Source organism: Cricetulus griseus, chromosome 6, assembly GCF_003668045.3.
Source record: "Cricetulus griseus strain 17A/GY chromosome 6, alternate assembly CriGri-PICRH-1.0, whole genome shotgun sequence".
NCBI classification, from domain to species: Eukaryota; Metazoa; Chordata; class Mammalia; order Rodentia; family Cricetidae; genus Cricetulus; species Cricetulus griseus.
This window is the reverse complement of record NC_048599.1, coordinates 141,691,503-141,705,880: the sequence shown is the minus strand read 5'-3', so window position 1 is coordinate 141,705,880 and position 14,378 is coordinate 141,691,503. Positions and strand designations below refer to the sequence as shown.

Genomic DNA, 14,378 nt, shown 5'->3' with positions numbered 1-14,378 from the left:
TGTGCCCAGGAACTTTGGCCCTTCCCAAAGTCCTACCTGGTAGAGCTCCTCCTTGGTCACATAAGGCTTGCCCTCTGAGCTGAGGGCCCGGAAAGCACTCTCAATCTCCTCACTGGACTTGACATTCTCTGTTTCACGGCTGATCATGAAAGCCATGTATTCTTGCAAAGAGACATGGCCATCCCTATGGGAGGCAGGTACAATAAGCAAGGAGGGCAGAGGGAGACGAAAACTCTGTCCACTATTCCTTCAGCTTACCTGTTGGGATCAACAGTATCCAGGATTGCCTCAAACTCAGGATCAGGCTCTCCTTCCTCTACCATTGGCAGGTCGTAGCCCAGGGAACGAAGACAGGATTTGAATTCCTGATGGTTCAGCCGGCCAGACTTGTCCTTGTCAAAGTGCCTATAGCACAGAGCCCAGGACTCAGCACATGGTCTCTGCCTCCCATCCTCTCAGCCAAGGCACTCCGGGCCATACTCACTTGAACATCATGCTGAATTCCTTGAGGGCCTCCTCGGTCACTCCTGTTGTGTTCCTAGAAGAAGAACAGAAATAGGGAACAAGGCCTTCTGTACACAAGTGGCATGCTCTTCCCTCCCATGCCAGGTCCTTGTTGACAGCTGTACTTGGGGCTAGTACCTGGCCTGGATCTGCTGTTCCAGGTTGTGCTGCATGCGCATGCCCAGCTGGTCTAGCTGGTCCCACTGCTGGGCCAGGCCCACAGTGCTGTGCTCAGTGTATTTGTTGTCCAGGATGAGGGCTTCCTCCATGGCAGCACCCAGGTCCTCAATTTTCTTCAGCTGACTTCTCATGGCTCGAATCTCCTGGTGCTTGCGCTGCCGAGTAGGACAAACAGTGTGAGACAGGGACACCTCAGGCCCCAGAATCCAGTTGAGATCCCAGGGCCGAAGAGCCAAGGAAAGGAAGAGTGGGAGGGGTAGGGATATAAAGCAACTGGCAGAGATGCCAGGAAGGATGCAGTGTGTACCCAAGGGCCTCCAGTTACAGCAGACAGCAGAGACTTTCTCTAAAAGAAGCCCCAGGCTGTTTAAGTCAAGGGAAAAATGGCCTTGGCAGCTTCAGGCTGAGCAGCTGCTGGGCTGACCAAAGCCCTTTAGGCACTCACTTTGGTAGCTTCCAGCTGAGATTCCAGAGTTCCCGACTCTTCTACCATGCAGGACCTAAATAAATGCACAGTGAGCAGGGCTCCATTGCAGCAGACCAGTGCCCACATTTAACTCTTCCTCCTGGTACAGAGTGCCCACAGCCTGTAATTCTTTTCACTGAAGAAACAACAACCCATATGGTTTTGGCCACCCCCTCTAACCTGGGAGAGCAGGTCCCATTTCTGTTTCAGAAACACATGGGTCAGGGGGCTTCTCAGCTCTTAAAGGTCACTGAGGAACTAAACTTATTCCCCTTAAGAACAGGGCAGCTTCAGGCCTGACAGCCTCTTTTCTGCACCAATAGGAGGCCAAGAACCCAACAGTTGGAGCCCTTGGGGCTGTAAGGATGGTCAAGAGACAAGGCAGGCAGTCCCCCTAGCCCTACTTTAGCACCTGCTTATGCTTCTGAGGGGAAAAGCCACATTCTAAGAGATAGCATGGCCAGTAAGTGGGTGTGTTGGCAAACTGGTTCCAGCTGAGGACAGCTGTGATAGGACTCTAGATTTGGATTCCAGCATCTAGACACAGTCAGGCTAGGCCTCCCTTTGAAGGCCATTTCCTGAGGAGCCTGCTTCTCTCCAAGATCTAAGTGTGAGCACAAAGAAGGTTCCCAGTGAACAAAGACATCAAACAAGCAGGGTCACGTGCAGGGACAAGTTCACACAGTGCACACAGCCCCGTCTCCTCTGTACCCATGTCTACCCCAATCTACCCTTGTGACTTCAGTGAACCAGGAAGTACTGTAAAATCACCCCAAGTTCAAAGTGCTTTAGCAAGGCAGGGCACCAGACTTCCTCCTACCCCAGCAGTTGAGAACTCACAGGCATGTCCCATCCCCCAGGAAAAGGGAGCCCCAGGGACTGGGGCAGGAGGCAGGGCCAGAGCAATGGAGTGCCACAGACCCTCCTCCCAAGTGGCTAGGGTGTGGGTTAGAAAGCAGAGCCGCCTGGGAGTCCAGAGTGCATTGGTAAAACCACAGTGAGGGAAGAAGAGAAATAAGAGGAGAAGAACCTTCCAGACAGATCATCCCCAACTTCATACTGATAGACACGAATGACCCGACGATATGCTATGCTATTCAAAGAAAAGAAACCAAATGAATATACCAAAGGAAGGCGAGGCAAGAGCATATCGAGACAGACATGTGCCACAAGCTGGCAGCCTGGCATCAGGTGGGAACCATGGGCAGCTCAGGGGGCATTGGGGAAGGTGGGACAAGGCTTGGGAGGAGCCACAGGTGAGGAAGCATGGCACCGCACAGAAACAAGACCAAGAGCAGCAGACAGCATAGGGTGGGGAAGCCTGTGGTGCTCAGGCCAGATGCTGCAATCCTCCCTTCCTGCCTTGCTAAGCCTCTTACAAGCTGACTGGATGGCAGAGTTCTGTGGTCACCACCCTTACATGTCTGACTTTCCCCTATGCAGAACCTCACCAGCTCTAGTTAAGCCTTAGTCTGGCAAGAATGGAAACAGTGATAGCCTGGATACAGGCTCTTGCTGGGACTGGGAGAGATAGCCCTGCTCCTCCCGGGGACTCCTCCAAGCCCTGTCTCCACACCACATTGGACATTCTGCCTTTTGCTAGGGTGAATTCTGGTTACCCTCCCCAGGGGGAAGATAGGGCCACCTAAGCCCTAAGGGGGCTGCAGAGCTTCCCTTCAACTGGACATTGTACTCATTCAGCCCAAGCTCCTAGCACAGCCATCCAACTTCCTATGCCCACTGACAACTGGGGCTTAATGCAAATCCTTCTGGCCACAACGGGAAAACAGATCAAAAGGGAAGTCTAATCTAATCTTTGTGAACAGGCATGGATAGGGGTTCTAAGCCTTAAACTTCTGACTCTGGCTTCCTCTCACAGTTACATTCCCTGCGTTGAAAGAGGGAAAGTGACCACCCCCCAATGACCATGGGCTCTTCTAGCATGGACAAAGGGCATGATGGACAAGGTGGGCAGGAGGCCCATCCTTGGATCCGTTGCAAGCCAGGCCACTGGGGACAAGGGACACAGGGACAAGCACACAAGACGCCACCACACCATGAGCCCGGAGAAAGAAGACAATATTAACCCGTCGAGGAGATACGTTCTGTGGAGATCCAAGTAGCCAGGAACCATGGTAGTGTCCACATACAGCAGCAATCAGGATGGGATAGAGGAGAGAAAACGAACAGAACATCAGTACCCTCTGCCACCTACCCTGTGTCAGCTCAGTCACTGCCAATTCTGATTGAGCCCTGAGCAGTTCTCCCTCACTCAGGACAGCTGCCAACATCATCTTTGTGTAAATGAATCATGCAGAGCAACCCAATTAGATCACCACAGCCTTCTTAGTCCAAGCAGTTTTCCCCACCACCCTATCTTTTGGGGTGAGACAAAGTCTTGCTATAGCCTCAAATGGCACAGAATATGGAAACCATACTAGACTCAATCTCTTGTCCATCCTCCTGTCCACTCGGATGACAGATGCCAACTGGCTTAGGCACCATTTTTTTTTCCCCTCTGAGACAGTTTTTCTGTGTGGCCCTAGCTGTCCTGGAACTCACTCTGTAGACCAGCTTGGCCTTGAACTCAAAGATTCAATTGCCTATGTTTCCTGAGTACTGTTGCACCACTGCCACCCGGCTTAGGTACCAGGTTTTAAGCTCCCCGTGTCCCAGAGCTGGAGGCTTGGCATCCCGCTGCAGAGAGCAGCATGTTCTCTGGGCTGGCCCCACAAGGCAGGCACCTGGTCTCCTGGATCCACTGGTGGAAGGCGTTGGCATGCTGAGCAAACTCCTGGCGCAGCTTGTCATTCTCCTCCTGCCGCCGCTGCTCCTTCTGCAGTTCCAGCTCCCGCTCCTGAGACAAAAGGAAGGCAGGTGCTGCTATCTTCTGTTGATTCCTGATATCTGGCCTCACATGGGCTCAGCATAAACATGGCTCTACCACGGGGAAATGCCAGTGGGACTTAAAAGTGAGAGGGGCAGGGGTCCTACTGAAGCTGACCCAACAAGGAATAGCCTGGAGACAGGGAGCATGGGTTCAGTGGCTTGCCCAGCCAGATGCACCTTAATGATCTTTTGCAGGTTCCTCCAGGTCTCCTCCAGGGCCTCCATGGTGAACCAGGTGTAGGGGTTGGAGGCCACCCGGAAACTCTTGATCTGGCGGTCCAGCTCAGCTAGCTGGTTGAAGTCTGCCTGTGCAGAGCTGAGGGATGACCGGAAGGCATCATGAGCCTCTCGAAGGGCTTTGATTTCTTCCAGAGAGTTGCAGCGCACTGGGTCTGTCAGGTCCTCTTCTGCATTCTCAAACCAGCTGTTGAAGGCTGATGCCTTTTTGGCAAAGGTCAGGAAGAGGTCTTCTACCTAAAAGTAGAGGGGCTGAGTGTCAGTGTGGGCATGTATGTGGGTGGGCTGCCTGGGACTCAGAGAGTGAGGCCTGCTGGGAATCTGCCTTTCTGCCCCATCTCAAACATTTCCTCACTTGTCCTCTGCCCGGTGTCCTTCAGTACAAGCTGTGCTTGTCCTGGGAGGGTCAAAGGATAAATTCCCTAGGACTAGTCCAAGGGCTCTATGTGCCTCAGTTTCCACCGACTCCAGGCTCATGTTCAGCTCCTCTGGGCTGAGGTCACTCCTTTCTCACAGGATAGAGCATGGCGGAGGCAAATGGGGCCACCTTTCCTTCCAGCTGAATATTAATTACCCTTACCTTTCGGAAATGACCCTGGGCCTCCAGCAACTTCTTTTTCCTGGTAGCTGAGTTGGCCAACAGCTGGGTCCATCTCTTCATGAGGGAAGCATGTCGAGCCTCGATGGCCTTAGACTGAATGTGCTTGGCAGCTAGCAGCTGATCCTTGAGTGCAGTGATATTGGCAATGCCCTCCTGCTGGAAGGCCTGCAGGCCAGCATCAAAGGTCTCCTGCAATAAGTATGTAGAAGTCAGTTGTATGTACTGCAGAGAGCCTCATGTGCCTCAGCTCAGATGGCAGGAGCACATGCGTAAATGGTAGCTGGTCTAGAGCTCCACCTCCTGCTGACATTCAGTCGTGTCTGCCTATGTTCCTACTCCCCTTAGACCACAGAATGTGGCAATGACCATTCCAGCACTCAAGCTTTGGGCATGGCTATGTATGGCCTTGGCTCCTTAGACACAGCAGACCATTCATATGTGACCACTTTCAGTTTACTCTGTGTGACTGAGTTCAGGAAGGCCTGTCCCACAACCCTGGCCTGCTCAAGATTGACAGGCACCTTGTGTCTGAGCCTGGCCAGCCCATCATGCTGCTGCACATATGCTCTGCATCTATTCTGCCCCTCTGGAGCTCGGAGGCTCAGGACCGAAAGTGTTTATAGTTTTGTTTCGTTGTTTTAGTTTTTCGAGACAGGGTTTTTCTGTGTAGCTTTGAAGCCTGTCCTGGCACTTGCTCTGGAGACCAGGCTGGCCTCGTACTCAGAGATCCACCCACCTCTGCTGCCTGAGTGCTGGGATAAAAGCATGAGCCACCACCGCCCAGCTTGGAAGTGTTTATTGTTTGCTGACATTGGCCATACATACAGGAGGTCATCAAAGACCTAAAGGAAGGACACTGACCAGCTTTCTCCTGTAAGTGCTGTTTGAGTAAATTCAGTCCACCATTCATGTAGCTAACTGACCTGCTTGGTGAGCAGAGTTTGGACAGAAGACAGATCTCGACCATAGTCATCTGTTTTCAAGCTGTTCTCCTTTTCACCTGTGAAACAAAGCATGGAGACTGTCCCAGCCCACAGAACACAGACAGACTAAAAAAGCAAGCCATAGGATGGAGGCATGTTCACATTTCAATTCCAAAATCAGCAGCAGCTTTCCTGAACTCATTGTGGCTGCCTGCTCCCTGTAACTACTACCCTGCCTCATCTGAGTGTGGAAGTCCTTTTGGTTCACATGGGCTCTGACACCAGAATCTAGTTCCGTGTAACCAGGAGATAGATGGCACCTTGGCTAGGCAGCTAGTAGGGAGTTCTGATAATGGCCTAACCCTTTGGCGAGCCTATTAGTACTTGGGTCTCTGTATTGCTTGTGTCAAGGTTTGGTGAACCCTCATGCCAGCCTGGTGTGGGTACTGCTATGGCAACTCTGACTTTGGAATGTCTCTTCTTAGCCTATGAGATTTAGAAGCTTTGGGTCTTGTTGAAGCCACTCACCAATCCAGGACTCTACCACATCAGCCTTCCAGTTGAATTGCAGGAAGGCTGAGTTCTCATCTAGCTTTGCTTTTCTCTGAGCTGCTGCTTTCTCCAGATCAGACACTTTCCCGTTCAGACCCTTCATCTTTGAAGAGATGTTTTCCTCGTGGTGATTGTTCTACAACAGGAAAAGAAGCACAAATCAGTTTTGCCACCAGCTGCAGTCACCTATCGATGGCAGATTCCTAGCACCAAATTGTTCAATTTCTGTCACATGGGTTATCTGCTCCCTGACCAGTGCTAGGTGAAGCTTCCTAAGGGGATGCTATTGAGTAAAAGTCTCAGGGTGAAGATCTGGGACCAGAGATCTAATTCCAGGAATTAGGAGGCACGAGAAGGGTGGATCACGTGAGTAAAGTGTATCACCAGCGTTTCTGAAAGGGAAAAACCACCACTTAAATATTAAAACTCTATATAGCCAAAGAACGGCTCCAACCGTTGTGTATTTAAGAAAGATAGTAATTCTGGGAAGTGTTTGGCTGCCATGGAAACAAAAGATGGTGAAGCCTGAACACCAGTTCCAGACAGAACTGCATTTGGAAATACATACAAGACTGCAGAGAAGGCCGGGTGTTGGTGGCGCACGCCTTTAATCCCAACACTCGGGAGGCAGAGGCAGGCGGATCTCTGTGAGTTGGAGGCCAGTCTGGTCTCCAGAGAGAGTGCCAGGATAGGCTCCAAAGCTACACAGAGAAACACTGTCTCGAAAAACCAAAAAAAAAAAAAGACTGCAGAGAAAAGAGAAATGAGGTAAAGAAGGGAAAGTTTGCCCAGAACAGAGCACTAAAGAACATTCACAACTCAGTCACCTCAGCTCTTAAGAGCTGAGAGGCAACAAGGTGTAGAGCTTCTCACTCTCCTAGGCTATGAGTCTTGGTTGCACTCCAGTTCATGCTGTCTCCTGATCACAGCCAGGAGAACAAACCTGGACACCTAGGCATTTTGTCACACAAATGGTCTGCAAATGGGGGCACCAGCTCAGCCCCAAATCTCAGCTCTATACATGGCAGCTACTGCACAGAAGCTTTGTGGCAGGAGTGCCCAGCACTCCTCACACCAGTGCTTTGCCGCAGGAACTGATGGTCGGCTGTGGACTGACACTGCACAGCCTGGGTCTAGAGCTGCCATGGGGAGGCCTGGACTCTCCACTGATTTCAAAGTACTGAGACAAAAGTTACCAATAAACAAACTGTCCCTACTGAGTAGGTGTCACACAACCACAGAGTTATACAATCTCACTAAACAGACATTTCATGCTTAGTTCTACACAGTACAAATGGAAAGTCTGGAAGGCCAAACATTAAATCTCAATGAGCCAGGCTTGGTGATACGGAGCTGCAATCCTAGCACCAGTGCCGTAGAGGTAAGAGGATGAGGAGTTCAAGGTCATCTTTGGCTACAGAACAAGCTGGAGGCTAGCCTGGACTACAAGAGACCCTATCTCAAGATAAAATAAGGCCTAGAATACAGCCTGGAGGTGGTGGTGCACACCTTTAGTCCCAGCACTCAGGAGGCAGAGGCAGGCTGATCTCTGTGAGTTCGAGGCCAACTTGGTCTAAAGCTACCCAGAGAAATTCTGTCTCGAAAAATCAAAGAAAATCAAACAAACAACCCTCCCCCAAACAAAACAAAAAAAGAACTAGAATAGCCATTTCTGAGTAGTGGCTTTCTGGGTGATTCCTAGTGATGTTTTTGAGACAGGGTTACTACATAGCCCAAGTCAGTCTCAAACTCACTAGGAATACATTGTGTCATCTGGTTTCTACTTACTTACTTATGTTTTCTTTTATCTCTATAAAGACCTTTATCACCAAGAAATAAAGGAATAGGAGACTGGATGTTCCCAGAACCCACACAGTGGCTCACAATTGCTTGCAATACCAATTCCAGGGGCTATGATGCCCTCTTGTGGCCTCTTTGGGCACTGCACACATGTAGTAGTTTAAAAATATTGACTGTTACAGAGGCCCAAGGCTCCATTTCCCGCTCTTTCGTGGTGTTCACATCATCAGTAACTCCAGTCATAAGGGATCCAACACACTCTTCTGATACCCTTGGGCAATGCATAAATGTGGTGCACAGACATACACATGAAGGAAAATCATATACATCAAACAATAAAAAAAAAATGAAAAAGCATAGTATTCTGGAAGTCCTACTGTCAAGAAACAACCAACAAGATTGCCCTTCTCACTTAAGGCCAAAAGCTGGTTGCTCAAGGAGGAGTCCTTCCATTCAAAAGCAACTCCGGCTATATGAAACATGGCACAGGCCTGCTGACAGCTCTACTAAGAACTCAGCTTGGCGGGTCATTGGTGGCGCATGCCTTTAATCCCAGTACTGGGGAGGCAGAGGCAGGCAGATCTTTGGGAGTTTGAGGCCTGCCTGGTTTCCAGAGCGAGTGCCAGGATAGGCTCTAAAGTTACACAGAGAAACCCTGTATCGAAAAAAGAACTCAGCTTGGTGTACTTTGGGCTGAAAACAAGAATCTTCCTGGGATCCAGGCTCACCTTCTTAATGAGGTCTTGTCCATTAGTACAGACATCATTCACCCGATCCTTGTGAACAGTGAAGTCTGTCTCAAAAGCTTCGTGTTTCTTCAGCAAGCCCTAGAGACAAAGTAGTGAGGTCAGCCACTGGGCCTGGATGTAAATATGCTAGGTTTTGGGATAGAGAGTGCCACAAGCTATGAGCCCCGACCTCCTACTCTGTACCCTAGGGGGAAGTACCATTAGCATGGTACACAGGTACCAGGGAGCCAGGAGTGAGAATAGGCTGCAGGTCTGCAGAACCATCTAGTTTAGGGTAAGAATGCTCAGAAAGCTGGAAGTAAGCGCCCAACAAAGCAACAACACTTCTAAGCATATCCCATAAGGGACCCAGTCTTAATGTCTAGCTCCCCAATGAATGGAGAACAATATCACCAACTTCCTGTTTCTAGGGACCTCAACCACACCCTGAGGAGGGAGGTCACTGAATATATCCTAACACATGAACTGTGAGGAGAGTGGCTCAAGGCAATGCAAACTGCTTCCACATTGGCTGGCTGGAACTCAAGAAGGTATGACCATGGTGTAACCAACTCAAAGTGGCTATGGGTTGAGCTTAACTTCTGGGGCCATGAACATAGAAAAAAAAAAGGATGCTAATGGATTTTTTCAGTCTCTCTTACCAGTAAGATTGTATCCTTCCAAAAAGAAGTCAATTTGGACAGACAGGGAATGCCAGAGAAAAGAGTGGACACAGAGAGAGATGCTATGTGGAAAAAAGCTTGGAGTGAAAGTGTGGTCCTGGAAGCAGTAAGGACTTTCTTCTATGAGGTGTGATGGGAACATGGTTGGTCAACACTATACTTCAGGCTCCTAGCCTTCAGATTGTGAGTTAGTATACCTTCACTGTTCATACATTTGCTTAGCTTTCCTGACCTGGATGGCAGCAAGAGTGTCTCCGTAATCTTCACTAGCCACCAGAGTCATTTTCTCATTGATCCATGCCTCTTCCTCTTCCACATTGGCTACGAACTGCTGATACTCCAAGGATTCCTCTAGCCGCTGGCCCCTTATTAGGAAATGGGGGAGGGGAAATCGTTAATATGTATTTAAGATATCCATGAAGGGGGGGTGGAGTTTTAGCTTGGTGGTATTGGCGCTTGACTAATGTGTCTTAAGATCTCAGGTTCAATCACCAGTACCATAAACAAACAAAAAAATAGACAGACAAATAAATAAGAGCTCTTTCCTTTGGATAAAATATTCTAAAATATCCATGAAGGAGTGTGTCTGTGTGTAAACATGGTTTAGTCTTCTAAGGGACACAAGGCAGACAGGCTCTTCAGACAGGAAGCTCTGGAGTTAACTGCTGGCTTCAGACTCAGAGGACAGGAACAGCTCAGAATGGCTCTGGAGCAAGCTAATACTTGATACCCCAAGGAAATGAAGGGCCTATGAGCTGGCAGGAAGGGCCAGCCCTTCCATCTGTCTAAGAGCGCCTGCTGATGTACTCACCGTGCAGCTGCTTGCTGCTTCAGCTCCTTCCAATGCTCCACAAACTGTGCAAGACGCTGCTGGATCTCCTCTTGCCCGATGGTGTTGTCATCAGACAGCTTCTTTCCAGTGTCCAGAACACCCTGACAAGTGAGAAAAGGAATCAACACCAGCAGGGCTGCCAAGTGCCTAGTTCCAGGTACCTGTGGCTCAAGCTGCCAGAAGTCTCAAAATCACATTCACAATGATCTCTTCAGGCTACATGTGCTGGGCACAGCTTTAATCCCAGCACTTGGGAGGCCGAAACCTGTGATCTGAGTTTGAAGTTAGCCAGGTCTACATAAGGAGTTCCCCACCAGCCAAGATTACACAGAGAAACCCTGACTCAGAAAAACAAACAGTTCTGCTTCTTCAAGGCCGGGACTGAGGCATCACGATCACAAGATCACGCCATTAAGATCAGAGGACTTTGCCTATACCTGGCCCCTTCCTCATGGCCCTGTGTTTCAGCAGAAGGTAACCCCTCACCTGAATGGCTGGTTCATGGGCAGCCAGCTCGGCTTCTAGCCGCTTGTGTTTCTTCCTCAGGTTCTGAACACCTGTCAGGTCTCGGCCATAGTCCTCAGAGCTCACTAGCAACTTCTTTTCCCTGAAGAGCAGAGGCAGTATGGTCAGCTTGCACCTGATCATGTCCATGGGGTGTGTTAGTTCAGCCACTCACTCTGGCATCCTCCAACCCCTACCATTTTCTTCATAAAAATCCCTTTCCATTTCCTGGGAATAGAAGCTGCTTTTTCCCAAAACCATGGATCTAGAACTGCCTCTGACGATGCACATTTGTCAAGGAACATAACTCATCTAAATGTCATGAGAGTACAGAGGACTGGCCCTGCTGTGTGTTGTACTATTAACTCCATTTACTCACATGTCACATATAGGGAAACACATATGTGTTTCCCCACATATAGGGAAACATAGAAAGTTTTTTTCTTAAAGGTGTGTGGACACCTTTAATCTCAGCATTTGGGAGGCAGAGGCAGGTGGATTTCTGAGAGTTCAAGTCTAGCCTGATCTACACAGTGAGTTCTAGGACAGCCAGGGCTACACAGAGAGACCCTTTCCACAAAACACAAAACAAAACAAGGGAAACAAAAGAAAAAAGCCAAACCAACCAAACAAAAACAAAAAAACAAACCAAAACAATAAAAACAAACATGAAAAAACAAAAACGGAACAACTTCCTTGGGACCCACAAGGCAGGGTCTACTGTGACATCATCGCTACAGGATGACTGCTGCTTACTACTGTGCAGTAGAAGTAGGGAGTTTGGCAAGATCTCTAAACTGTGCCCTTACGTCACACTTCCCTGCCACCCCAACAAACCAAGAAAGCCCGTTTTTCTAGATAGCCTCTGAGACACTGGACACACAACTGCAAGGGCACTTACTTGATCCAGGACTCCTCATCATCCATGTCGCGGAAGAACTGATGCAGGCGGTGGGACTCGCTCAGTTTTGCTCTTCGGGAGGCTGCCATGTTCTTTATCTTTTGGAAGCGTCCATTGATGGAATCCCGCTTGTCTTTCACTTGGGAAGTGTCAAAGGCGCTGCTGGTCATCAGACTGTCAGCCTGGCTGTTCAGGTCCTTCAGACGATCCTGGAGTAGGGACACAAGAGAGGCCTGAGAAACCTGGTTCCCAAAGACAGCTCCCTGAAAATAATACTCATTAATTCCCTATTGGGCTGTGCAGCCTCACAAGTCAGGATGTGCTGTGGGGACCCATGCAGCTTCCTAAGATCAAACTATTTTGATGCTGACACTAAGACTTAGCTCCCTGTCACCACAGACATGTGTGATGATGGTGGGATACATAATGCAGTGCCATGGCTGCAGTGGAAACCCAAGTTTTTCTGCAACCTATTTTGCTTAGCCGTGGCCTTCATTTCTTCACCCTTCCCTGTGGGGTAAGCACGCTTCTCCGCTAAGTTGTGTCACCAGTCTCACCGTGTACTTTGCAAAGCAGCAAAAGTTCATTTCTGTTTTGTTTGAGACAGAGTCTCATCATGTAGGCCTGGCTAGCTTGGATCTCAGAGATCACCTGCCTCTGTCTCCTGAGTGCTAGGGTTAAATATGTGGGCCACAGCAGATTTACTTTAATCAGACATCGCTGGCCTACATGATAGCTCAGAGGGTGACTTAGGTTCATCTATGGTAGGAGGGAATTGACTCAAGTTATCCTCTGTACATACCTTTTCTATACCCCTCACAACAAATAATAAACATAATTTTAAAAACACCACGTTTAACATTAAAGAAGAACTCAAAGGGAAACTATTCTGTCAAAAATGGTAAAGTGTGCTAGATGTGGGGTTCAGCCTGTGACCCCAGCACCTGGGAGGCCAAGACAGGAAAGGCACAGCAGCAAAGCCAGCCTATGCTACATAATGAGTTCCAGGCCAGGTTATACTGCAGTGTGAGACCCAGTTTCAACTCTGCCTGCCTTGCCTCTCAAAAAGATGAAGAGAATTTGTTACTTGATAGGAACCGAATTCAATTGTTAATGGTAAAATTCAAACTTTTTTTGTTTTTGTTTCTGTTTTTCAAGACAGGGTTTCTCTGTGGTTTTGGAGGCTTTCCTGGAACTAGCTCTTGTAGACTAGACTGATCTCAAACTCACAGAGATCCTCCTGCCTCTGTCTCCCGAGTACCGTGATTAAAGGTGTGTGCCACCACTGCCTGGCATAATTCAAACTTTTTGAAGAAAATTAGAATTTTGGAAAATTCTTATCTGGTACCCCAGGGTTTTTCTGATGAGACTAACATGGTATGGGTTTTTTTTTGTTTGTTTGCTTGTTTTTTAAAGTTGTATAAAACATTCAATTTATTGATCTTTGGGGGAGTATGATATACTGTCACTGTATTATAACTGAGCCATTAGTCTTGTAGCTTCATCAACATTAGCTGGTTCATTTTCGTGGTGCTGCAGCTCTTTCTGCATAGATTTGATAGAAAGACTTTTTGAAAAATTTGCAAGTTCTTTCTGTATATTTATAAAAGCTGTGTTCATTCTGTTGACTTTTTCATCATTCATAATGTTTATCTTCTTAAGATTAGTAGTAACTGGTTTTGCTTTGTTTTTAACCTTGAAGGTTTTTTGGCTGGCTATGTGAAACACATTACTGGACTTCTGTCCTTTAAATTTGTTCTTGGCCATTGTCAAACTTTGCAAAATTCACGAGGCTGCTCAGGTTCCCAATGACGCCATCCACAAATCGAGACACCAAGGTATGAATGAGGTTTTGGTATCAAATATGAAGTGCGTCAAAGCATTTAGAACTAAAATGTGTAAGTCATCAGAGAACCAACATATCTTAACTGAGCCAGACATGTGACAGAATCGCAAGTAGATACAATTCATTCCAAGCCCAGGATGGACAGGACATGGATAGTTTTTGACACAGTTCATTGTGAACAGTTACAAAACTGATACCAATCACAGTTGCTTGTGTAGAAAAACTATTCTCCATAATCTGAATCATATTTCTCCTCCTCTTCCTTCAGCCTACCTATATGCTGTATACCCAACATACAAGCCACACACAATTAACTCAGAAGCTTAAACCCACATGTCCTCTGTAAAACAGACTAATAGAAATCTCCAAAAATGTAACCAATGCTGTCCTTCTCACTCATCCCCTTTTATAAAAACTGTCACCATTCACAGAAATGCTACTCCTATTATAGAACTACTACTTGAATTATTTAAAGCCAAAGGTGTGGTGTAAATGCTGTAACCGCAACATTTGGGAGGCAGAGGCAGGCAATCTCTGTGAGTTCAAGATCAGCCTGGCCTGACAACCTCCAAAGCCATAGAGAAACCCTATCTCAGACACCCCTCCCCCCCCCCCCCCCGCAAAAAAAAAAATCCCAGCTCTCCAAAGCAGAGTAGGTAGATCTTGTTTGAGACCAGCCAAGACTACATAGCAAAAGCAATCAACCGCTGGGCAGTGGTGGCACATGCATTA

At 48.1% G+C, this 14,378-nt stretch overlaps 2 protein-coding genes across 8 annotated transcripts in view; both read right to left on the bottom strand.

Annotated features, from left to right (window-relative positions):
- Sptan1 (spectrin alpha, non-erythrocytic 1) overlaps nt 1–14,378 on the bottom strand; it is a 69,742-nt gene that overhangs the window by 639 nt on the left and 54,725 nt on the right. For all 7 annotated transcript variants that reach the window (XM_035446300.1, XM_027423131.2, XM_027423132.2 and 4 more), the window contains 16 exons: nt 11,801–12,009; nt 10,882–11,002; nt 10,375–10,496; nt 9,796–9,928; nt 8,881–8,979; nt 6,329–6,488; nt 5,801–5,877; nt 4,857–5,066; nt 4,217–4,513; nt 3,895–4,007; nt 3,238–3,255; nt 1,130–1,184; nt 643–839; nt 485–538; nt 259–405; nt 37–184 (listed from right to left, as the gene is read on the bottom strand). In XM_035446300.1, the coding sequence (XP_035302191.1) occupies nt 37–184; nt 259–405; nt 485–538; nt 643–839; nt 1,130–1,184; nt 3,238–3,255; nt 3,895–4,007; nt 4,217–4,513; nt 4,857–5,066; nt 5,801–5,877; nt 6,329–6,488; nt 8,881–8,979; nt 9,796–9,928; nt 10,375–10,496; nt 10,882–11,002; nt 11,801–12,009 (2,160 nt within the window). The remainder of the gene's footprint in view (nt 1–36; nt 185–258; nt 406–484; nt 539–642; nt 840–1,129; nt 1,185–3,237; nt 3,256–3,894; nt 4,008–4,216; nt 4,514–4,856; nt 5,067–5,800; nt 5,878–6,328; nt 6,489–8,880; nt 8,980–9,795; nt 9,929–10,374; nt 10,497–10,881; nt 11,003–11,800; nt 12,010–14,378) is intronic.
- LOC100764299 (ribosomal biogenesis factor-like) lies at nt 13,217–14,228 on the bottom strand. The gene has a single exon (XM_035446302.1). The coding sequence runs from the start codon at nt 13,565–13,567 to the stop codon at nt 13,274–13,276; it is 294 nt and encodes a 97-aa protein (XP_035302193.1). The 5' UTR covers nt 13,568–14,228; the 3' UTR covers nt 13,217–13,273.